This window comes from Giraffa tippelskirchi, chromosome 1 (assembly GCF_054371585.1).
Source record: "Giraffa tippelskirchi isolate mGirTip1 chromosome 1, T2T-mGirTip1v1.2.pri, whole genome shotgun sequence".
Classification (NCBI taxonomy): domain Eukaryota; kingdom Metazoa; phylum Chordata; class Mammalia; order Artiodactyla; family Giraffidae; genus Giraffa; species Giraffa tippelskirchi.
Window position 1 is genome coordinate 144,944,329 of NC_137275.1, and position 25,465 is coordinate 144,969,793.

A 25,465-nucleotide genomic window follows, 5' to 3' on the forward strand; every position below is an offset into this window, starting at 1 on the left:
ATTTTCATCTTCTCTCTCTTTCTCCTTCTGGGTGGGGATGGGGTGAGAGCTTTGCCTTGCAAGGGATATAAAGAGTGCTTTCTGAAGTCATAATAATGTTCTGTATCTTGATTTGTAGAAATCAAATTTACCTTAAATGAAAAAAAAACCTGTAAATAAATACTGAACTCTAGTTAATGATACAAACGCTCAAGTCTTTAGAGGAAAGGTATTTTTATTATTATTAATATAATATTACTACATATTAGTAGTAATATTATTACTATGTATTATTATTACTAATAGGCCACACTGCGAAGAATGCAGGATTTTAGTTCCCTGACCAGGGTTGAACCTGTGTCTCCTGCAAAGCACAGAGCCCTAACCACTGGACTGCCAGGGAATTCCACCTCCATCTACATCTTATTTTAAACAAATAAAAATATAAGATGGATTGGTGGATGGATGGAAGAATGCTGCTGCTGCTGCTAAGTCGCTTCAGTCGTGTCCGACTCTTAGCGACCCCATGGACTGCAGCCTACCAGGCTCCTCTGTAAATAGGATTTTCCAGGCAAGAGTACTGGAGTGGGTTGCCATTGCCTTCTCCGGGATGGAAGAATAGACAGGTGATAAAGCAAGCAATGTAACCTTAACTGAAGAATATAGGGGTGGATATTAGGGTGTACTGTAAAAAAAAAAAAATCTTTAATTAAACTTGGCCATAAGTAGGAAATTTTCCATAATGACATACTAGGGAGGAAGATTAATAATGCTGGTTTATGTTCAATTAGAAAATATAAAATAAGATACCACAAAAGCTTAAGAAACACAATTAACAAAAAAGTACAAAATTTATGGAGAATAATTTAAAACTCTATTAAAAGAAGATTTAAAACGGAAATATATACCATGCTCATAGGAGAATACTACTAAAGATGTCCATTTCCCCCAAATTAACCTACAAATCTATTTGAATCCCATGAAAACTTAAGGTGGACTCTTTCTGTGGGGGAGGACTCAAAGTTACTCTAAAGTTTTATATACATAACCAAATAACTATAAGAAATTTCCAAAGGGGGAACTTACCCTACCAATCAGACATAACATAAATATAATAATAAAAATAATACAGTATTGACAGAACACAGAACCAGAGTGAGGTATACATAGGAGCTTGATATATGATAAAGGTGATACTACATATAATATTAATGAAGGAAGGATGTAAAACTGGCTCATTATATGGAGAAAAATAAACCTGGATCTCTATGATCATACACAAAGGTAGACTACAGATGTATTTAAAACCTAAATACCACAGGGAAAATATAAAGGTAACAGAAGAACATTAGGAAAAGATTTTCATGTACTACAGATGAGAATCTTTGGAATCTTGTTTAAAAAGAAGATTTCAAATGCACAAATCATAAGGTGGAAAATTAATGCATGATAACATCAAAACTGGTCATTTCTCTTCAAGGAATTAATATCAAGAATATTCAAGACAGGAATTCCCTGCCAGTCTAGTAGTTAGGACTCTACTCTCACTGCCTAGGGCCTGGGTTCCATCCCTGGTCAGGGGACTAAGATCCCACAAGTGGCATGGTGCAGCCAAGAAAAAAAAAAAGAATAGTCAAGACAGATCAACAAGAAAAAGAAAACTAAACACAAAAATGAGTAAAGGCGAGTGACATCTGCAAAATGGCACAGTGGAAAGCTACCTTTATCTTGCCCCTTCAATTTACAAGCAGTAAAACATTCACAGTGCAACAAAGGTACCTCTGCCTAATACACCGGAGATTCCCACACACCGGTACATCTAAAGGTGGATGGACTAGAACACACAGAGGAGGCGAAACTGAAGGAATAGCACAAGTACAGCCTCCAGTCTTGGCTTTCTGCTCTGGCAAGCTGAGTCTGCAGCCTCAGAAAACCTAGCAGCAGCGGAGGCAAGTGCACACAACTCCAGCTTCCCAGAAGCAGCAGCACCTGTCACGACAGGTAACTGAGTAGCAAAGGGGCTTGGGACCTCATCCCTCTGGCCACTGAGGAACCCACAACTCTGGCCCCCTGCCCCACCTTCCCACGCCGGTGGAGCCCACGAACCTTAGAAAATCAGATGACCACTACCAGCAGTGGCAGAGCCTGCAACCCAGGGGATTCCAGACAAGAGGGAAGAGCCCACCATCCCAGCACACCAGGTCGTAAGACCCCAGCAACAGTGGCAGCAGCAAAGCACCAATGACCCCAAGGCCCAAAAAGCAATAATGAGGTCACAAGGCCACACCTCTGACAGAAGCAGTGTAGAGTGGAAAGTGCAAACTCAAATATAATAGAGGCAGCTCAAGTAAGAGGAACCAAAGACTTTTGCTATTAACATATCACCACCTTCTGGAAAACAAGACGCCTCTATTTTTTGACCAGTTGAATTGTCAGAATCAAGCCGAAAGGTGTTCAGTACTTCAAATATGTTGGCAAGGGGAAAAACTCATCAAGCATCATGAAGCACCACAGTAACGTGTATCCTCCCCACAAAATAAAATTATACTCCCCCAGAACCCAAACTTAAAGCTATAAATACTGCAATCTAACTGATTAAGATAATGCAAAATAGCTATCATAAAGAAACTCAGTAAGCTAAAAGGAAACTCAGGCAGGTCAATCGCAGAAGTGCAATTACTAAACAGAGAGAATACTCTATAAAACAGAGAATCTGGGATGACTGGGTATAAAATAGGCTCAAGGATGTATTGTGCAACATGAGGAATACAGCTAATATTCTGTAGTAACTGTAAATGGAAAATAAAATTGTATAAATAATAAAAAAAAATAAAAGCAAAACTCCCACATAAAACAACACCCAATGACTTGCTGTCTCCAGAAGACTCAGCTCAGCTCCAAGGACAAATGTAAACTACATGTGAAGGAAAAGAATATGATACTCCAAAACTGCTGCCAAAAGAAAGTGGGTACAGCCCTACCCCTATCAGACAAAACAGACTTCAAACCAAAAAAGGCAATAAAGGACAAAAATGGACAGTAAATAATGATAAATAATATTCATCAAGAAGACATATTATTAATATATATGCACCTAATATAGAAACACCAAAATATATTAAAAAAATAACAGAGCTAAAGAGAGAAATTGACTAACATAGTAAGAGACTTTTTAATACCCCATTTACATTAATGGATAGATCACCCAGACAGAAAGGAAAGCAGCCTTAAATGAAACCTAAGATCAGACGAATTTGATAAATTTATATAGAACATTCTATCCAAATGCATCAGAATACACATTCTTCTCAAGTATACATGGTACTTTCTCAAGGATGCACCATATGCTGAGACAGAAAACAATGCTCAATAAGTAAATAAAGCTTAATAAATAAAAGAAGACTGAAATCATATAAAGTTATCTTTTCTAATCACAGTGGTATGGAACTGGAAATCAACTATAAGAAAGCTGAAAAAAATCACAAATATGTGGCTAATGAACAATATGCTACTGAAACACTGGTTCAATGAAGAAATCAAAAGAGAAACAAAAAATTACCTGAAGACAAATGAAAATATGACATACCAAAATCTATGGGATGCTGCAAAAACAGTACTAAGAGGGAAGTTTAGAGCAATACAGGCCTACTTCCAGAAACAAGAAAAATCTGAAATAAACAACTTAACCTTACACATAAAGGAACCAGAAAAAGAACAGGGAGTTCCCTGGTGGTCGAACGATCAGGACTCCATGCTTTCACTGCCAGGGCCCCAAGTTGGATGCCTAGTCAGGGAACTAAGATTCCACAAGTCACAAGGCATAGCCAAAAATAATGTAAGAAGAAGAACAAACAAACCCCAAAGTCAGTAGAAGGAAAGAAATAAATAATAAAGGTCAGAGTGGAAATAAATGAATGAGACTAAAATGACAACAGAAAAGATCAGTGGAACTAAAAGCTGGTTCTTAGAAAGATAAACACACAATAGACAAATCTTCAGCTAGACTAAGAGAGAAGGCTCTGATAAATACAATCAGAAACAAAAAGAAAATAACAAAGGGCACCAGAGGAATACAAAGGATTATAAGAATATTTCAAAAACCAGCTATATACCAACAAACAGGACAACCCAGAAGAAATGTACAAATTCTTGGACTTGTACAACCTTCCAAGACTGAATCATGAAGAGATTTGTACTGATTCATTGTTAGTACAGTCTGAAGCAGTAATCAAAAAGCCTCTAAAAACAAATGGCCAGGACCAGGCAGTGTCACAAGTAAATTCTACCAAACATCTATAGATTTAATCCCTATCGTTCTCAAACTATACTGAACAGTTCAAGAGGAGGGAATACTTCCTAACTCATTTTACAAGACCAACATCACCCAGATGCCAAAACCAGATAAAGACCACACAAAGTAAGAAAACCATAGGTTGGTATCTCTGATGTACAAAGATGCAAAAATCCTCAACCAAATACCAGCAAACCAAATGCAACAATACATTAAAAGGATCATATACCGTGATCAAGTGGGATTTGTCCATGGGATGCAAGGATGGTTCAACATCTGCAAATCAATCAATGTGATACATACATTAACAAAATGAAGGATAAAAATATGATCATCTCAACAGGTGCAGAAAAAGCGGTTGACAAGACCAATCATCCATTATAATAAAAACTCTCCACAAAGTGGATATAGAAGGAATATACCTCAACATAAAAAAGGTTATATATGACAAGTCCCCAGCTAACATCATTATCAAAGGTGAAAATCTGAAACATAACACAGAAGTCCTAGCCATAGAAATTAGGCAAAAAAGAGAAAAAAAAAGGCATCCAATTTAGAAAGGAATAAGTAAAACTCACTGTTTGCAGGTGACATGATTTTATATCTAGAAAACCCTAAAGAATCCACCAGAAAACTATTAGTAGTAATAAATGAATTTAGTGAAGTTGCAGGGTACAAAACCAATACAAATCTGTTGCATTTCTATATACTAATGAGCCAGCAGAAAGGGGAATTGAGAAAACAATCCCATTTACAATCACCACAAGAAGAAAAAAAAAATTGTAAGTACTTAAGTCAGCAAACAGTTACCCAACTCTCAATTACTTAATGACTGATTATAGATCAGTTAATCCCTTTTCTAATGTCGAGAATTCAGTCATTTCACATTACAGAGCACCACCATAAAGGGGCAACAAGTTAAGAGAAGCGTTCAAGTCCCTTTCACCTTTTTTTTTTTTTCTTTGGGAGGGGGAGGTTCCAGAGCACGTAATCAAGGTCATTAAGGCAGGAATATTAAAATAATAACTAATGTTAGAATTTTGAATTTATAATAACTGATATACTTAAATAACCTATAAAGTTTAGTTCCAAAAATTAACTATTAATAATAATAATTTGTTAAACAACATGGAAGAACAGCCTCCTACAATATTAGTACTTTCTCTCAAATACTGAAAATGAAGGAGGGCAAGGAAAGGAACATCTGGAGCACACCACGACTACTTAACTCTTCCGCCAGAAGTCATGCCTTTTAGAGGGTACTTACCTCTCTAAGGGAGCTTTTACAATACTAACCTTGCAGAGCCTCTTAAGTCTTTAAATTCTATATTGAGAAGAGGCAAGAAGTTGCTTTTACAGAAGGGACAGGCTGTATTCAAATTTGAATCATCTGCTGTCCATCCAGCCATAATTTCTTCATCATAAACTAAAGCTCCACAAACTCTGCACTGTGAACAACTTGACATCAAAACCTAAGAGCAGAAAAATGCACATACTGAAAACCACTACAGTGAATAGTGGTCTTTAATAGGTCTTAATAGTCCATCCTCTTGAGACAAACATAGAATTGTATTTAGTCTGTGGATCACATTTGAAATTAATAATAGAACAATTACTTTACAGGTAAAACTACTAGCTTATTGCCTTGTTTACATAAGACACCAAGGAAATTCAACAAAATGACTTATTTTATTATTCTGTCCATAAAGGTATCATAGAATTCTGTTAAAATGCCACTCTGAAATAAAAATATGTTTACTGCCACTTTGTTATGGGCTGAATATAGAACTTTTACCTCCATTGCACAATTCTGATAGATGCTGGACATGCTGGTGTTTTGAGAAGAACCATGATCTGACTTTTCAAATTCCTGCCCTTTTATGACTCTTGGAAATGGAAGTTCACCTAGAGAGAAGTAAACATCATAACACATTATGTATGAAAATGTCCTTATTCTTTGGAAATGCATATTTAGGGGGAAATACCATGAAGTCTACAATTTATTTTCAAACGGTTTAGTATCAAAATGTACTTACGTACATTTAACAATAGTTAATTAAATCTAGGTGGAGAATATATGATTGTTCACTATATGATTCTTTCAACTTTTTAAGGTATTGGAAATTTTTCATAATAAAAAGTTGGAGAAAATGAATAAAATTACAATTAAAAAGATAACACAGAATCAGATTTCAGTAATATAGCAAAGAAATTCTCAAACTCTAGTAAATACCTGATTCGCCTGGAAAGCTGGTCAAAAATATATATTCTTAAAGTCCCATTCCACAGATTAAGTCTCAAAAGTTTTAGCCTAGGGCTTGGATATTTGTATATACTTATAAACAAATACCCCAGGTGATTTTGAGACACACTAAAAGTTTGAGAACTAATGATACAATCCACAAGTATACACAAATAAAAATAAACTTAGTGGATTTCCCGGGCAAGAATACTGGAGTGGGTTGCCATTTCCTTCTCCAAGGGATCTTCCCAACCCAGGAATTGAACCTACATCTCTGGCACTGCAGGCAGATTCTTTACCACTCAGCCACCAGGGAAGCCACAGTCTGATTCCACACAGTACTTTAGAATCTTATAGAATAACAGTGGTAATATGGTGTGGCTATATACAAATCTATCCGATCATCTCGACAAATGGGGCTTACCATGTGTGTCATACAGGGATAAGAATTATGGGCATATATATCAGAAGAGAGGACAATCCTCCCCCTTACCTGGTGAGTAATGCAGTTTTCCTACATCTCCACTGCTGCTACTACTGCCGAGGCTTGTGTTGCTCTGGGTAAGTTCACTGGGGACCAACCCTGAGATACTCATATTAGGTGATATATTCTCTCCCAAAATATGGTCTTCAAGGCCAGCTGGGAAACTGTAATCTCTATTTGTTTCCTCCTTTAATTGGAAAAAATAAAATCCCACATACATACATAAGATCTTCTCCAATGAGAATATATTCACTCTATTCTTGTCAGAATTAAATTAATCTATAATTCTTAAATCATCATCACCATATGTTCCGAAACCTTGACCTCTTTCTATTATTTGGAATTTCTCTTCCATACTCTTAAGACATTCAAGCAATGACCTATGCTTTAAGATCATGCTGTGCCCCTAGTGTATATTAGGACTGTGGGGTTTATTCCAATATTCAAACTATAAATGAAAGAACTCTAGGAGCTCACTGCATCCAATGTAATCAGAGACCCCAGTACAAACAGAGGAGGGGCTTAAGAGTTAAGAGAGCCAGACCCATTACATACTGTGATCCTACAGAAATTAATTAATTTCCCTTTTAATTATGTAATCTGAAAAATGTGGATAATATGAGTACATTAAAATCAGATAATTGTGAGAATTTCTGCTGGCAATATGATTATTTGGAAAACAACCAACATTAGAGGAGTAAAACATGAATAAAGTTGTTAACACTAATTGTTGATTACAGTGATTGTAATGCTTTAAGTGACTGTTGATGCTTTAAGACAGAAAACATTTCACTAAGCAGCTTCCTTTTTAATTTTTGCTTTAAAGAAGACTTATATGTCGTATTACAAAACTACTTCTGGGTATACATCCAGAAAAAACAGAAACACTAATTCAAAAAGAAGACGTGCACCACAATGCTCATAGCAGTAGTATGTAAAATAGCCAAGATGTGGAAGCAACCAAAGTGCAAAAACACACACACAGTGAAATGTTACTCAGCCATTTAAACTAAATGAAAAATTGCCATCTGCAGCAACGTGGATGGACTTAGTATTACGGCTAGTGAAATAAGTAAGACAGAGAAAGATCAATACTGTATGATATCATTCATATGTGGAATCTATAAAGTAACACACATGAACGTATACACAAAACAGAAACAGACTTACAGAAACAGAAAACAAACTTGCCGTTACCAAAGAGTAAGGGGAGAGGGACAAATCAGGGTTATGGATTTAACAGATACAAACTACTTTATGTAAAATAGATAAGCAACAAGAATTTACTGTCTAAGAAACAGTATGTGTTTTAAAAAAAACTCAGGGAATTAACATGTGATACAGTATTAACAAAAGTACAGGTTTTGTTCAAATTTCACAAACTTTTATGCTAGTGTCTATTATTTGTTTTCACATCTTATTCAAGATTCCACATTGTATTTAGTTGCACTGAACAGCTTCAGCTGCATGCAACAAATTTATCTTTTGGTATATATCTTTTATTTTTTATTATGTTACAAATATTTTCTAATTTTCCTTGTTATGGCTTCTTTCATACACCCATCATTTAAAAACGGACATTTAATTTCCAATTACATAGGTTTTTAAAGTATCTTTGATATTTCTCATTTTGATACTAATATTCTGATTTAAATGTTTTTTCTCTGCAATCACTCTGTATTTTTTCAGTCTTTTAACTTTATTGAGGCTTTCAATGGCTAAGTCAAAGATCTCTCTTGGTAAATGTCACACTGCACTTGAAAATATGTAGGGTATTTTCAAATATCTTTTGATATTGATTTCTAACATAATTCCATAATGGTAAGAGAACAGATGGTAAGAGAACAGCAAGGAAAGATAAGAAAGCCTTCCTCAGCGATCAATGCAAAGAAATAGAGGAAAACAATAGAATGGCAAAGACTAGATAGAGATCTCTTCAAGAAACTTAGAGATACCAAGGGAACATTTCATGCAAAGATGGCTCAATAAAGGACAGAAATGGTATGGACCTAACAGAAGCAGAACATATTAAGAAGAGGTGGCAAGAATACACAGAAGAACTGTACAAAAAAGATCTTCACGACCCAGATAATCACAATGGTGTGATCACTCACACTCACCTAGAGCCAGACATCCTAGAATGTGAAGTCAAGTGGGCCTTAGGAAGTATCACTATGAACAAAGCTAGTCGAGGTGATGGAATTCCAGTTGAGCTATTTCAAATGCTAAAAGATGATGCTATGAAAGTGCTGCACTCAATATGTTAGCAAATTTGGAAAACTCAGCAGTGGCCACAAGACTGGAAAAGGTCAGTTTTCACTCCAATCCCAAAGAAAGGCAATGCCAAAGAATGCTCAAACTACTGCACAATTGTACTCATCTCATACGCTAGTAAAGTAATGCTCAAAATTCTCCAAGCCAGACTTCACCAATACATGAACTGTGAACTTCCAGATGTTCAAGCTGGTTTTAGAAAAGGCAGAGGAACCAGAGATCAAATTGCCAACATCCACTGGGTCATCGAAAAAGCAAGAGTTTCAGAAAAACATTTATTTCTGCTTTATTGACTACGCCAAAGCCTTTGACTGTGTGGATCACAATAAACTGTGGAAAATTCTGAAGGATATGGGAATACCAGACCACCTGACCTGCCTCTTGAGAAACCTGTATGCAGGTCAGGAAGCAACAGTTAGAACTGGACATGGAACAACATACTGGTTCCCAATAGGAAAAGGAGTACGTCAAGGCTGTATATTGTTACCCTGCTTATTTAACTTATATGCAGAGTACATCATGAGAAACGCTGGGCTGGAGGAAGCACAAGCTGGAATCAAGACTGCTGGGAGAAATATCAATAACCTCAGATATGCAGATGACACTACCCTTATGGCAGAAAGTGAAGAACTAAAAAGCCTCTTGATGAAAGTGAAAGAGGAGAGTGAAAAATTTGGCTTAAAGCTCAACATTCAGAAAACTAAGATCATGGCATCTGGTCCCATCACTTCATGGCAAATAGATGGGGAAACAGTGGAAACAGTGGCTGACTATTTTTTTGGGCTCCAAAATCACTGCAGATGGTGACTGTAGCCATGAAATTAAAAGACACTTACTCCTTGGAAGGAAAGTTATGACCAACCTAGACAGCATATTAAAAAGCAGAGACATTACTTTGTCAATAAAGGTCCGTCTAGTCAAGGCTATGGTTTTTCCAGTGGTCATGTATGGATGTGAGAGTTGGACTGTAAAGAAGGCTGAGCGCAGAAGAACTGATGCTTTTGAACTGTGGTGTTGGAGAAGACTCCTGAGAGTCCCTTGGACTGCAAGAAGATCCAACCAGTCCATCCTAAAGGAGATCAGTCCTGAGTGTTCATTGGAAGGACTGATGTTGAAGCTGAAATTCCAATACTTTGGCCACCTGATGTGAAGAGCTGATTCATTGGAAAAGACCCTGATGCTGGGAAAGACTGAGGGCAGGAAGAGAAGGGGACAACAGAGGATGAGATGGTTGGATGGCATCACTGACTCAATGGACATGGGTTTGGGTAGACTCCAGCAGTTGGTGATGGATAGGGAGGCCTGGCATGCTGCGGTTCATGGGCTCGCAGAGTCGGACACGACTGAGCGACTGAACTGAAAGAGAAGAGACTCTCTATGGCTTCAATAGCATTAGACCATGAAATTTTTGCACCTTGTTTTATGTCGCTGGATATGTTCCAGAGTCTCCTGGTTTATAGTCTATGGGAACGTGAACAGCATTTGTAGCCTGCTGTTGTGTGAAAACTGTAGAAATCTTAATTATCTTCGATTGGTTCATAGTGCTTTTCAGGTTTACTCTTCCCTTCTACTTTTCTTTTCATTCTATTAATTTTTGAGAGTTTGATACTGAAACTCCATATAAAAATCTTAATTTATCTACCTAAAAATAACTGAATATACAGTGGAACTATGTATAACTATATATAACTTTGTTTTGTATTTTCCAAGTCTCCCGTAAATGTGTTATGATACCTTCACAACTAAAAAAATGTAATAGCCTACAGAGTATGCAAAAATTAAAAGAAAAACAACAAAAAGAATTTACTGTCTATAACAGGGAATTATACCCAATATCTTGTAATAACCGATAATAGAATATAATGTGTACTATGCTGTACACCTAAAACTAATACAGTATTATAAAATCAACTAATACAGTATTGTAAAATCAACTTAACTTCAATGAAAAGTTAGCAGCTTTACTTATGCAGTATGAAATCTATCAATTGAGTTGTAGAGTGATTTATGTATCTTAAAGAAGTAACAGAGGTGAAAGTTATTTAAAAAGTGAAGTGACATATGTAGAACAAACTGGTGGACACAGTGGGGGAAGGAGAGGGTAGGACAAATTGAGAAATTAGCACTGACATATATATACTATCATGTATAAAATGTAACTAGCAGGAAGCTGCTAAGTGACATAGGGAGCCGGCCTGGAACTCCGTGAAAACCCAGAGGTGTGGTGGGGAGCAGGGGGAGGCTCAAGATGGAAGGGAGATATATATATAATATATAAATACATAAAATTTATATAGAAATATATAACATACATATTTTACATAAATTATATAATTATACATATATAACATATATATATTAGATGTAACTATATATATATATATATCCCCCCATCTTGACCCTTCCCCCACTCCCCTCCATACTTCTAGGTTGTCCTAGAGTGGCAGGCTGGGCTCCCCGTGTCATCTAGCAGCTTCTTGCTAGTTATATATATATACATACACATATATATGTGAAGAGAAAGTCACTCAGTCGTGTCCGACTCTTTACACTCTTTATATTGTCAATTCCGTGTATGTAGTCCACGGAATTCTCCAGGCCAGAATACTGGAGTGGGTAGCCTTTCCCTTCTTCAGGGGATCTTCCCAACCCAGGGATCAAACCCAGGTCTTCTGCATTGCAGGCGGATTCTTTACCAGCTGAGCCATAAAGGAAGCCCAAGAATACTGGAGTGGGTAGCCTATCCCTTCCCCAGCGGATCTTCCCGACCCAGCAATCGAACTGGACTCTCCTGCATTGCAGGCAGATTCTTTACCAACTGAGCTATCAGGGAAGCCCAAATATATATAAAAAAATACAATGACTCACAATGATGTACGGCAGAGACCACCACCACATTATAAAGCAATTATCCTCCACTTAAAAAAGTGAAGTGATATGCAAATACAACATGGCATTATTATTAGATCAAACATTAGTCATTAATTCTTTCAACTAAATAGACAATGTGTTAGTTTAGACTGAGCTGTGGAATTATAAAGTAGTCCTGATATTCTATTTCTTCATTACATGTATACTTACATGTATACTTAAGTCATTTCAAGAAAGAAGTAGGATATTCATGTTTTAAGATAGAATAAACAAAATTACCAGAAAAATCTAAATAATAATTCATATATTAAAAAAATACTCCAAACATTCCAACATCAGATAGATGACACACATAAAACACTCTCACCTCATCATCTGAGTAGTTGTAGGCAGATGCTACAGCTACCCACATCTTACTGGCTACTGTTGCTGCTTGTTTCATACCAGATTTTAGCACATCCATCTTGGGTCCTGAGAGGATATTGTCCAGCTTTAGCCCTGACAAAGAATTTACCACAGAACCCAATGAGCCGTGTGGTGAAGAACGGACCAGTGCTGATAAAGAAGTTGAACGTTCCTTAGGACTTCGGGAGGGAGTCTGTTGCTTGAGACGCCCCGTGAAAGTTTTAGACCTAGACACTGCAGGGGAGCCCTTTTCACTTTCAGGACTCTCCTGTGCTGGCGGACCATGATCTAAAGGTAGGCTTGATCTCCTCTCTAAAGAGTGAATAAATGCACTGGTAGCACCAGACTCTCTGTTTCCCTCTCCATGTAGTTCCATACTAGAAGACTTGCTACCTAAGGGACTCTTTAGATTCATATAGCTTTCGATTTCATCAGCCAGATTACGTGCAATAACTGGAGAAAACAACTTCTCTTCTGAATCAGTTTCTTCTCCTATACCTTCAGTAGCTAAAAGTGACAAAGGATCTAGTCCAGTTTCAACATCTTCCCTCTCAACAGCTTTAGCAACACCATATAAACTATTTCTCTTATTTGCTAGCTCTCTGGATCCTGCTTTCGAGTCTCTGGACTGATTACTATCATTTTGTAGACTGTCACATGTCTCCTTTGTCATAGTAGCTTTAGCTACATTTTCATCAACCACAGGTTCGATCAACTCTTGGCTTTCTTCAAGCATCTCTAACACCGATGATCGGTGCTCCAAATCCCAAGTGCTTTCAGACACACGAGTCCTAGTGTCAGCTGGATGACAGCTAATACTCTCAAAGCTATGGGTTCTTGCATTATGAAGTGGAGAAGTCTTAGGACTTGTCAGTGCTGTGAGAATCTTGGCATCTGCTCCCATCATAATAGCCACTTCACTTGAATTCAAATCCAAACTGCTTTTCTTAAGTAACATTCCTGCTCGACTTTCAGAGCTAAAACTACAGCTTCTCTCTGGAAAATGCTTTTGTCTTTTTTCTCCTCTGTCACCATTCTTCTTGAGATTAATAACTTCACCAAAGACAGCATCTTCAACTGGATCTTGACTAGAAAATAATACATTTGATGTACTACCTAAAAAGAGAAAGTACAATATTAAAAATACATCTATTTTTTGATGTAACTTTTATTAAACAAACATTTTTTTCTAATTTTTGAAAGTGAGACATACTCAGAGTAAAAGATTCAGAAAGGTTAGATGGTATACAGAAAAAGTCCAAAAACACTGCTTCACCCTGTGTCTTAACAACATTTTAATGTCTAATATGCCTTTAATCCTCTATGCATATACATATACATTTTAAGAAAGATCATGCAATATACTGTATAAACCTGTATTGTTCACTGACAGATATCACATCTATTAATAAATATAATCTATAAACATGTTTTATATTTTAAGAGTTTTATATTCAACTTAAGAAATATATTCTGCGTTAAACAGCAGACCTAAAAAGAAACAGCAGAGCTGTATGCAGGTCAAGAATCAACAGTTAGAACCAGACATGGAACAAAGGAATGGTTCAAAATTGGGAAAGGAGTATGTCAAGGCTGTATATTGTCACCCTGCTTATCTAACTTACATGTGAAATGCTAGGATGGATGAATCACAAGCTGGAATCAAGACTGCCAGGAGAAATACCAACAACTTCAGATATGAAGATGATACCACTTGAATGGCAGAAAGTGAAGAGGAACTAAAGAGCCTCTTAATGAGGATGAAAGAGGAGAGTGAAAAAGCTGGCTTAAAACTCAACATTCAAAAAACAAAGATCATGGCATCTGGTCCCATCATTTCATGGCAAATAGATGGAGAAACAATGGAAACAGTGACAGACTTTATTTTCTTGGGCTCCAAAATCACTGTGGATGGTGACTGCAGCCACAAAATTAAAAAACGCTTGCTCTTTGGAAGAAAAGCTATGACAAACCTAGACAGCATATTAAAAAGCAGAGACATCACTTTGCCAACAAAGATCCATATAGTCAAAGCAAACTATTTCCAGTAGTCATGTACAGATATGAGAGTTGAACCATAAAGAAGGCTGAATGCCAAGGAATTAATGCTTTCTAATTGTGGTGCTGGAGAAGACTCTTGAGAATCCCTTGGACAGCAAGGAGACCAAACCATCAATCCTAAAGAAATCAACCCTGAATATTCATTGGAAGGACTGAGGCTGAAGCTGAAGCTCCAATATTTTGGCTACCTGATGAGAAGAGCTGACTCACTGGAAAAGATCCTGATGCTAGGAGAGACTGAGGGCAGGAGAAGGAGGGGGTGATAGAGGATGAGATGATTAGATGGCATCACCGACTCAATGGACTTGAGTCTGAGTAAATTCCAGGAGATAGTGAAGGACAGAGAAGCCTGGCGCACCACAGTCAATGGGGTCGCAGAGTTAGATACGACTTAGCAGCTAAACAGACAGAAAAGGAAATAATCTCTTCTATTCTAGATTTCATATACCTAATTCAACAAGTATATACCAGAAATCTACTCTGCACAAAGCAAACTCATAGTTATAAATTACATATTTGCTATAGCCAAAGTCTTACTTCTCCAAAGTACTGAATAAAAGGATCTAGAATGGAGTGCTTAGAATCAGCAAATGATAAGAAGCCTAATAAAATCTGAATAGCCACAATTTTTTCTGTTAAGTTTATTCCTTCAACAAGTATCTGAATGCCTACTAGCACCCACTACATGAAGTGCTAATACAATGGAGAGTAAAACAGACATAATCCCAGCCTTCACAGAGATCAATCATGTTTCATCAAGTGTCTATAGGAACCTCTCCCAGCTTTAGGAGATGCAGGCAGTCATTAACTCCTTGCTACCATGCAGTTTTTTCCATGCCAAGACCAAAAACTATCTCTAGTTGCATCACTGCATGCATGCTGAGTCGCTTCAGTCATGTGTGACCCTATGAACTGTAGCCCCGCCAGGCTCCTCTGTCCATGGGATTCTCTAGTCAGCATGCCCTCCTCCAGGGGATCTTCCTGACCCAGGGATCAAACCAGGATCTCCTGCATTGCAGGTGGATTCTTTACCACTGACTCACTGGGATTAGCAGAACTTAAGTCTAAGAATTCATATTTAGGATTCTCATTGGTTTTTTAAAAAGTGTAATAACCTTAGAGTTTGGGGCAAAAGTTGTCTTTTGATAAAGTCTTTTTTTAATCTTTAAAATTGATTTCAAGATTCTTTTTAATATTCCAAATTGGTATCTAATAATCATAATCAACCAACTAAAGAGAACTAATAATAAGCATTTAGAGATATTTTTTAAAGCTTTCAGGGGAATTAAATTAGCCTGTTTTGTAGCTCCGAAGTTTGTATCTGCTTCAAAAAAATTATACCAATATTTTAGAAAAGATCGTTGCAAATTTACTGGTTCTTATTTCTAGGAGTTTAGTGGCACATTTTGTTCAATTTTAAGTTGACTTTGACTTAAAATATGTTAAAATATGTTTGACATATGTAAAATAAAATGTTTGACATATTGGCAAAAGCCTCATTCCATTTCCTCCTTTCTTAATAGAATAACTCTTTCTACATCAAAATGTAACATGGAAATAAGATCAATAAAAAGAGAAAAAAACACACCAGTCCCCAAACTATGTCCATTTCAGTATTCTGAGAAGATTCTAAACATTTGATGAAGAAAACTCTGCCCTCCTTTTTTCTTTTTAATCTGCTATCAATACGTTAGGAAAATAGGATTAAGAATATATATATCAATTACTTTTTCAAAAAAACATTTAGCTGCACCCCTTGAACAAAACCCCTCACCCCCTGCAAAATAATGAAAATTGGTATCATGATTAAAAAAAAAAAAAAACAACTTGAGGAATGAGAAGTATTTCCACATTAAAAAGCTAAGCAAATTAACTTCTATGACGTCATAAACAGATACACTTACAGATAAGACAATTGACTTTAGGGAAGTGAACTGTAGCTACTACGAACAAAACGCAATAACGCAGGCCAATCTCATTGTCTTTTAAAATCATTCACTTAAATGTTTGCCTTAAGGGTATTTGGGAGGGCTGCAACATAATTGAAAGTAGTAAACTCAAATTTATGGGAGTTACACCCAATAGAGTTATTCATTACAAATACTGATCCCTTGGAGAAGGGAGTGGCAACCAACTCCAGTACTCTTGCCTAGAGAATTCCAGGGACAGAGGAGCCTGGTGGGCTACAGTCCATGCGATTGCAAAGAGTCGGATATAACTAAGCAACTAACACTGTGACTGTATGACTTAATCATAAATAAGAAGTTGCTCAGGATACCTATAATAATTGGGCAAAAATTAAAGACCTGCTGGTATTTTTGTGTAGAACCTAAGTGATATGAATTTTTTTCTTCCATTTCCTTTCAGGTATAGGAATTACCCTGCTACGCACAAGCCCTTTGGAATTTGACCACATAATTGCCTCTCTGTTCAGGATGAGTACGAGGCCCATCCTACAGTTCCTCTCTCATTATCAACCATAAGAAAGGAGGACAGAACTCAGAACAGGCACGACAATAAGAAAAGTATTCCAGGACTTCCCTGGTAGTCCAGGGTTAAGGATCCACCTGCCAAAGCAGGAGAGACAGGTTTGATCTCTGGTCCGAGAAGATCCCACATGCTGCAGAGCAACCAAATTCATGCACCACTACTGAGCCCGTGTTTGAAAGCCTACGAGCCCTAGAGTCTGTGCTCTGCAACAAGAGAAGCCACTACAAGAAGATGCCCACACATCACAAGTGGAGAGTAGCTTTGGCTCACCGCAACTAGAGAAAGGCTGCACACAGCAATGAAGACCCAGTGCAGCCATAAATGAACAAAAATTAAAAATATTACAGAATACATGAATGCAGTCTTATTTTTTAAAAAATGTTTTCCAAACAACGTCTAAACATACCTAATACTCTTCCTTTTAAAAATGAAGTATTTTTAAATAACTAATTTCCTCTTTAGCCCATTTACAGGATTCAGTTTATTACTTTTGACTCTTCAGCATGTTCATTACAATTAAGTGAGCAATTTATAATGTCACTAAAGACACACATGGACCTACAGAAGTATGTTTTTTAAACACTTAATAACAAAAGTGTCGGACTTCCCTGGTGGTCCAGTGGTTAAGAATCTGCCTTGCAGTGCAGGAGACACAGGTTCGATACCTGGTCCAGGAAGATCCCACGTGCCGAGGGGCAGCTAAGTCCATGCACTGCAACTATTGAGCCCACATTTTAGAGCCCAGGAGGTGCAACTACTGAGCCCACGTGCTGCAACTACTGAGGCCTGCATCCTAGAGCCTGTTCTTAGCAACAAGAGAAGCTACAACAGTAAGAAGCCTGTGCACAACTAGAGAGTAGTGTCCAGCTTGCCACAACTAGAGAAAGTCTGCATGCAGCAACAAAGACCCAGTGCAGCCAAAAAATAATAAATCAATTAGAAGAAAAATATTTAATAACTTAAATGTAAAGACTTACCAGTGCTACTCTTTCTGCCGTTGACATCAAATATACCAGATGGAACTTTCACAATACTGCCACCCCACGCAGGAGGTTCAGCGGAACTCTGGGGCTCTGCACTAGGTTGAGAATGTTTGGCCACAACAGCAGAGACACTGCACACCTCTGGGAAAAAATATTTGGATGTTATCATTCCTATTTTCACCAGTACTGAACAGAAACAGTACTTTTAAATATATCTTATGGACTTTTTTTTCCTATGTGGAGATGAATACATGATTATTTTATTACTGATTTATCTGATTTACTTTATGCCATAAATGTTGCCAGTATTGACTGAAATAAATGCTTTATTTTAACATTCATAATTCTAACTTGAGCATTCCCGAGTGAATCAATTAAGACTGCCCTTTCGTCACATTCCTCATCACTTCTCAAGTAGGAGAGGGGCTTGCTTCTGTATAATTCTGGAGCATAAAATAAATGACATCATTAAAGAAAGGGAACTTTTGTGTAAGAGGACAAGAAGAACTTCGTGTTATCATAAAGCCAAATATTCCTCCATATTTTCTTAACGTGATTACTAGAAAACATTTCTATTTCAGTGAGTACCCTAAAAGAAGAAAAACTACACAGACTATATTGGAACTTACAAATGAAAAATGTCAACTTAGATATCTAAAGGACTTCTACTGAAAGAGCATTTTAAAATAAAAGGTACACTGGAATACAAGTTTGATGACTCAAAGTTTAGTCCTGGTTCTGTCATGAAATAGTTACTTTACATTGGCAAGTGAATACCATGATGTGTTGCACTTTTCTACAAAACTGAGGGCTGACCAACAGAGTCTCTAAAAATCTCTTAAATTCTAAAATTCAGAGACTATCAAAAATCTATCATATATGACAGAGTTGGTGCTAAGTCATTTCAGTTGTGTCCAACTCAGTGCAATACTATGGACTGTAGCCCGCCAGGGTCCTCTGTCCATGCAATTCTCCAGGCAAGAATATTGGAGTGGGTTGCCATGCCTTCCTCCCAGGTGATCTTCCTGACCCAGGGATTGAATGTGCTTCTCTTGTCCCCTGCATTGGCAGGCAGGTTCTTTACCACTAGTGCCACCTGGGAAACCCACAGATGATAGTACATAATATCTTATAAGCTCAGACTTTACATTTCTGGACATTATCAAATAAGACTTTTAAATAATAGACGTAACTCACTAAGCAAAGCTAAGTAAATAGCAGTACTTAACCTTCTGTTTTAGTTATTAAGTCTCCTGACATTTGTTCTTCAGGCACATGAATTTCTGCATCATCCTTTAAAAGTTCATCCTTAGACCCATAGCCTTGGTCAGACTGACCACCTGTTAAAAAGAATAAAGGCTAACATATGTTTTCATATATTTACAGTACAGCTATAAAATGTTAAAAGGAAATTCCACCAACTTACGCAATTCAACTTCTAAAAAGAAAGAAGAGACGAAAGCTCACAAAGCACACAAAACATTTTACAACAAAGATAAGAAGCAAGGAACAGTAGAAAGGAATTTCAAAACTAAAAACTATTACACACTTGAAAGCAATGAATCTTAATTTCCTCATGTATAAATTAGTAGATTTGGATGCTTTGAAAGTTTCTTTTGGAGTGTATTTATAAAATGCTACCTTTTGTGTAAGACAGAAGTGGAAATAAAACATACACCTGCTTACTTCTGCAAAAAGAAATGCAAGAATAATAAACCATAAAACAATAAAACTGGTCACCAACAAAAGGTGGGGGAAAATAGGATGGAAGGGCTAGAATGGAAACTTCTCTAACTACAGTTATCATATTGCTTTTTTATTTTTGGAAACGTAGTAATTTCTACATATTCAAAAATAGAATCAGCAAAACTGAGGGTGGGGGTGTAACTAAAACTGAATGTACACAGAAACAAAAGAAATCTATTGTTTATGAGTAACATAACCACACTTAAAGGATGGGAGAGGACTAATCCAAGTAACTTTTAATACATTATTTTGAGTATACACCCTAAGCCTGAGGGATAGGAGTCAAATTCTGAACTCCTTCCATTTGTTCGTCACAGGGAAATGTGTGTAGCAATGCTGAAACTATATTATGTGTACTGGAAGACTGAGCAATTGAGTAAATGTGATGATGTTGGGAACCAAGATTCTTACTGTGGAAGAAGAGAGATTTTTTACAAAAGAAAAAAAATGACATGCAGAAAGGCAAAGAAGAACTTGTGTAACTGAGTTGCAATTAGAAGTATTTCTAAAATAACATAAAAATTTTTTCTAGCTCTGCTGACAAAGTCTAGAACACCACCATCCTGGAGGGAGTAAGCATATCTAGGGTCCAGATCTTGGTTTCTAAAATCTATTGCCCATTAAAAGGAAGCTGAGATCCTTGAAGAACTGGCTGATTCCAGAGCTCAGGCAGGGAAGGTACAAGCATGAGCCAGGAACACTGTTATGTAAGAAAGCAAGTGCTCAAACACACGAGAGGACATTTCTAAAGGACATTCACCACCTTATAACCATCACAGTAGTAAAGACTGGTTCAGGCAAGAATTATCAATGGATGCTAAACTTAAAAGGGGAAGTGTGATGAAAAAGCAGATATTATTGCTTGGTCTCAGAGTATCTCTTCACAAGTGGCTTATTATCTGCAGGAGGGCTAATAGTAACTAACAGAAACCAAACACTGATACCAAGTGACCAAAACCAACACCACCAATGAGGAACAGACAGAATTGTGGCCTCTGAGATGTGACCATCTCAGAAGCCTATAACAGCATTTCTGCAGAAGAGCCATGGATGCATAATCTAATTTAATCACAGGAAAACATCAGACAAACTCAAATTTGGCAGCATTTCACAAAATAACTTGACTTACTCTTCAAAAAGGTCGAGATCATGAAAGACAAAGAAAACGTGAGGAACTATGCTGGTTAAAGGTGACTAAGGAGAAGGAGTTAAGTACCATAAAGGACATTACAACTGACAACACTGGGATAACAACTATACATTCAAGTGGTATATAAATGTTTCCCTGAATTTGTAAACTATACTGCAGTCATGTAAGATCAAACACTACTGTAGTATCAAGAGGTAAGAGGGAAAGATGTATGCAAACTGCTCTCACATAATTTGAGGGGAAAAATGTGTGTATGCATACAGAAAGAAAATGATAAATGTGTTAACCTAGAAGTGAATGAAGCTAGATAAAAGTTATTCAAAAGTTCTCTGTACTACTCTTGAAACATTTAATAAGTTTAAAGTGATTTCAAAATAGTTCTTTAAAAGTCTACTTTGGCTTTAATGTTCCGTCATTTTAAGGAAATAAAATAAATTTAAGGAAATAAAGGCAAGTTACTAGGGAAACATCAAGGATGTCAATGAAAAACACATAAAACAAAAAATATAGTGACTTCCACTGTCTACCACTTTTTATTTTTTTCACTTTCTGTCGCTCTTTAAAGTACCATCGAAACTATGGTTTTGCCAATAACAAAAGAATGAAACTTAAAAAACTTGCTATTTGGATCACCAACAAGGACCCACTGTATAGCACAGGGAACTAAATATTTTTTAATAACTTATAAGGGAAAATAATCTGAAAAAGAATATATATATATATATAACTAAATAACTGTACATCTGAAATTAACACAATATTGTGAGTCTACTGTACTTCAATTTTTAAAAAAAATTTTATAAAAATACTGCTATTAAGAATGACTACGTTCAGTCATTTTTTTATTGGCTCCTCAGAAAGTCTGGTAAAACATTATGGTGCCACGAAATGGACAGTGGACTGGGAACTGAGTAAACTGAGTAAACTCAGATATGCCTTCAATAAGCTAACTGACTCAGTATCAGGTACCAAATGGAAAGATTCTATGAGATAATCCTTCATGAAAAGAGTAACTTAAGCATCTGGGCTGGAGGTTTCCAAAAGTATCAAATGACATCACCAGCAATTCTACAGAGACATAATCACAGTAAATTCAATACTAGAGCTTCAGTCATTTGAAATGTAACTGAAGAGAAATATATGAAAAAGGGATCTGAAATTTCTTCCCCAACTGAGGCATACAGAATCTTCATGCAGTTTCCCAGTATTACTAGATCTTTTTTTTTTCCCTTAAAGGAGACCAACTTAAAAATCTAGAGAGAGAAGGAGAGTGCTTACTATAATAATAATTATTATTGTAAGTGGTGAAATGGTTTCATACCACAAATTATTTTCTTGGTTTTTCATAAATGAAATCAGTTTATTCTGTAAATACGAGGAAAAAAATATACGAGGAAGTAAAATACGGTGGTTTTCAAATTAAAGTCTCATGAAAATTCCTACATGTTGAAAGAAATTTAATTTACAAACAGGATTGTAACTTATGGTTTTATGTTGACTTTCACCAACTTATACCTGCTTCTGTAATCATGGGGTAGTTTCTAGCACAAGAATCAGCAGATCAATTTTAGCAACCAAAACCTACCTCAACAGCTAAAATACTGAAATCTTTAATGCCCATAGAACTATTTGACACAATGATGCTACAAATCACCCTCAAAATAAGAACTGTAGACAGGCATAGCATATTTTCAAATAAGATAACAAATATGCTTTGCAAATTAATCATAAAGTTACTTGGGCATTTCAGTAGCACATATATGATTATACAGGAGAAAAAGCTAAGAAAACTAAAATTGCTTTCTACTTATAAAGGTACTTAAAACAAAAGGCCTCTCCCCCACCCATGCATGTCAGCAAAGTTTAACCTAATAAATGGGAAATTACCTGAAGTGGTTAACATTCAAGGGTAGAATTAATGCACACGTGTATCCATAGCTTCACGTCATACAAGTCTGTCTGCACCCCACACCATAACAGCCAAGGACAAATGCAGCACCCAGAAACAGCACAGAGCATAAAGCAGAGCAACAAAGAGCAGAGAAAAGGAAACTTCAGTCATCGAGACAAGTTCATCAGATGAAGCACAGGAATTAAGACTCAGAGTTCTTCATAAAGAAAAGCTTGAGATACTAACAATTAACAACAAAAAGAAAAAACACAAGAAGGATGTGCAACACACATGTAAAATATGCTACTTTAATTAAGCTTATTTCTAACTTCAGAGGATAGAGCTTTGAACGCCCATGGCTTTGTATGTAAAACTACAAAACTTCAGCAGTTTTGCAGATTTTAAAAAGTGTCATTTAAGGTAATGACCAAGCAAAGAATACTTTTTTCTCATGGTGTGTGACTTCTTTTCATTCCTTTTTAATATTTATAATTCAAATATTTAATAACTATTATCCACTTAATGAAAAAAAGTCTTGCAATTTATATTACTAGCAGTCAACCTTCTCAGCTCACAATACTTAAAACAAAAGGCCTATTATATAATTCCTAACAATTATATCATATACTTGCACAAATTAATGATGAACAGACACAAAGTACCATTGAGAGCCTTTGGTACAGCACTCCGAAGTTAATTTTATACTACAGGAAATAAAGAGACTTGATCTGCAGTCAGAGGTGTACCCTCTCCCCTTATTTATACATGGTATTTTTAAGGTACTCATACTGCACAAACTTGAAAGAGGAAGGTAAAAGCTTTTTTAAAAAATGGAAGACTTAACGTGAGAGTTAAGTGAAGGGTTAGTGAATTCAGATTTTAGTACCTGTGCTAGAGTGATTGTCAGTGGAATCAAGCCTGATTAAATCTCTGACGAAGACTGTGTGCTCCCCACTGTTAGCATCATTAGAACTATCCACGCTACCGTGGCTCACCGTGTCCCCATCACTTCCACCTGTGGCATTCTGGGGCGCTGAAGATAAGCACAACAGCAATTCAATAACTCATTCACTGGTAATCTCTGAAACTAAACATGAGTGACTCACAGTTCTTTTAAAGTTGCAGAATACTTTCTAAATTTGTGAGGGAAGAAAATAATTTGGGGCTAAGGCAACCTCTATCTTTAGTAGTATATGAAAATATCAACTAGAATTTCACCTCTGTTTTCTGACTCATATAATTAAAAATTCATATGCGTATAAAACTTATGGTTTGGCAAGAAAGTTATCTTTCCAATCACATGTATTACCTGATATTGAGGAGACCTGTGACTTTTGCACGGTATTTTTAAGCGGCTGCCTAAACTGTGCCAAGCCGCGCACCACATTCCGTACCTTCGTCCACAAGAAGATACCACTGCGAGTGCTGCTAGGCCATGGGCTCTCCAGAACTACCTAGAGGCAAAATAACGGTTAAAGTATGGTTATTAGGATATTTCAATTCTTAAATGCACACGCATACGATATACACAAAAAGAATTCTACTCCCAAACCTCTACATCTTCTAAATAATAAAATGTATAGAAATTTGTCAGTCTTAAACAGCATATATTGCCTAATGTCAATCCTACTTACCTTATTATAATAGCCATAAGTAATAGCATTTGGCTTTATTTTAGCAGTTTTCATTTCAAATAAAACTCTCACTGCTAAAACAGGATGACCCCAAAGTCCACAAAGTTGCATCACTACTCGATAGCACACCTAACAAAAAATAACATCAGAGCATTAGCATATCAGTCTGTGACTTGTAAAGCTTTTAAAATGACTTCACTCAATTCCTGTCAAAGTTATCAAGCAATAGTTATTACTCTTTTGTCCTTTGTTCTGGTTTGAGAGTCTTGGTAAACTATTCTAAAAACCTATTCATTAATGGAAGTACCAGCACTATTAATTTTTCTATATAAGACCTATGGGCACACATACCATTGGTTTCAGTAACTAAATTTACACAAAGAGACCAACTATTATTTTCCATAATTTGAGAAGGAATTCATTTTTAAAATTACACGTGATTAAAATGGCTCTCTCCCAAATCATGTTTTATATTTTATGCTAAAGGAATTAAAAGCAGCATCTCTAGGATCCCTACATAACAAAAAGAATTCTATAAACCCATTTCTTAAAAAAAGAAGAAAGTTAAAAACACTGTAATATTATTAGCAATGGCTTTTCTGAGAATATGCGTTTAGTGGAGAGGGGCAGAATTGATCATAAAAGGACAATCCAACTGGCAACTCCTAAAAGTTTATAATCTCACATTTGGAAGATAACAGTAGAAACCATGAAGAATGAGACAGTAATTTTACGGATCCCTGGCAAAGAGGCTAGCCAGCTTACAAGAGGAGTGAACACAGCAGCGAAAAACTACTATAGCTTAATTTGAGAATAAGAAAATATAAAGAAAAAGCTACTCTTCTTGGGATTTGTAAAATGTCTCTATTTATAACAGAGTTGTTTAACAACTGTGAACAGTACCATAAGCCAAGTTGTGGCCTTTTAAAAGGGAAGAGAAAAAAGAATTGAGAAAGGATATTTA

The 25,465-nt window shown here is 36.4% G+C and overlaps 1 protein-coding gene across 12 annotated transcripts in view; it reads right to left on the reverse strand.

Annotated features, from left to right (window-relative positions):
* Positions 1-25,465, reverse strand: part of DENND4C (DENN domain containing 4C) — a 110,550-nt gene that overhangs the window by 18,939 nt on the left and 66,146 nt on the right. For 7 of the 12 annotated variants that reach the window (XR_014056239.1, XM_081498712.1, XM_081498766.1 and 4 more), the window contains exons 18-26: positions 24,502-24,630; positions 24,177-24,321; positions 23,754-23,900; positions 19,310-19,420; positions 18,075-18,221; positions 12,509-13,662; positions 7,006-7,183; positions 6,066-6,175; positions 5,567-5,742 (exon numbers count right to left, since the gene is read on the reverse strand). Coding sequence is in view for 11 of the 12 variants with exons in the window: in XM_081498712.1 (XP_081354838.1) it covers positions 5,567-5,742; positions 6,066-6,175; positions 7,006-7,183; positions 12,509-13,662; positions 18,075-18,221; positions 19,310-19,420; positions 23,754-23,900; positions 24,177-24,321; positions 24,502-24,630 (2,297 nt within the window). In the remaining variant the exon portion in view is untranslated. The remainder of the gene's footprint in view (positions 1-5,566; positions 5,743-6,065; positions 6,176-7,005; positions 7,184-12,508; positions 13,663-18,074; positions 18,222-19,309; positions 19,421-23,753; positions 23,901-24,176; positions 24,322-24,501; positions 24,631-25,465) is intronic. The other 5 variants (XM_081498781.1, XM_081498775.1, XM_081498741.1 and 2 more) reach the window with 1 other exon arrangement.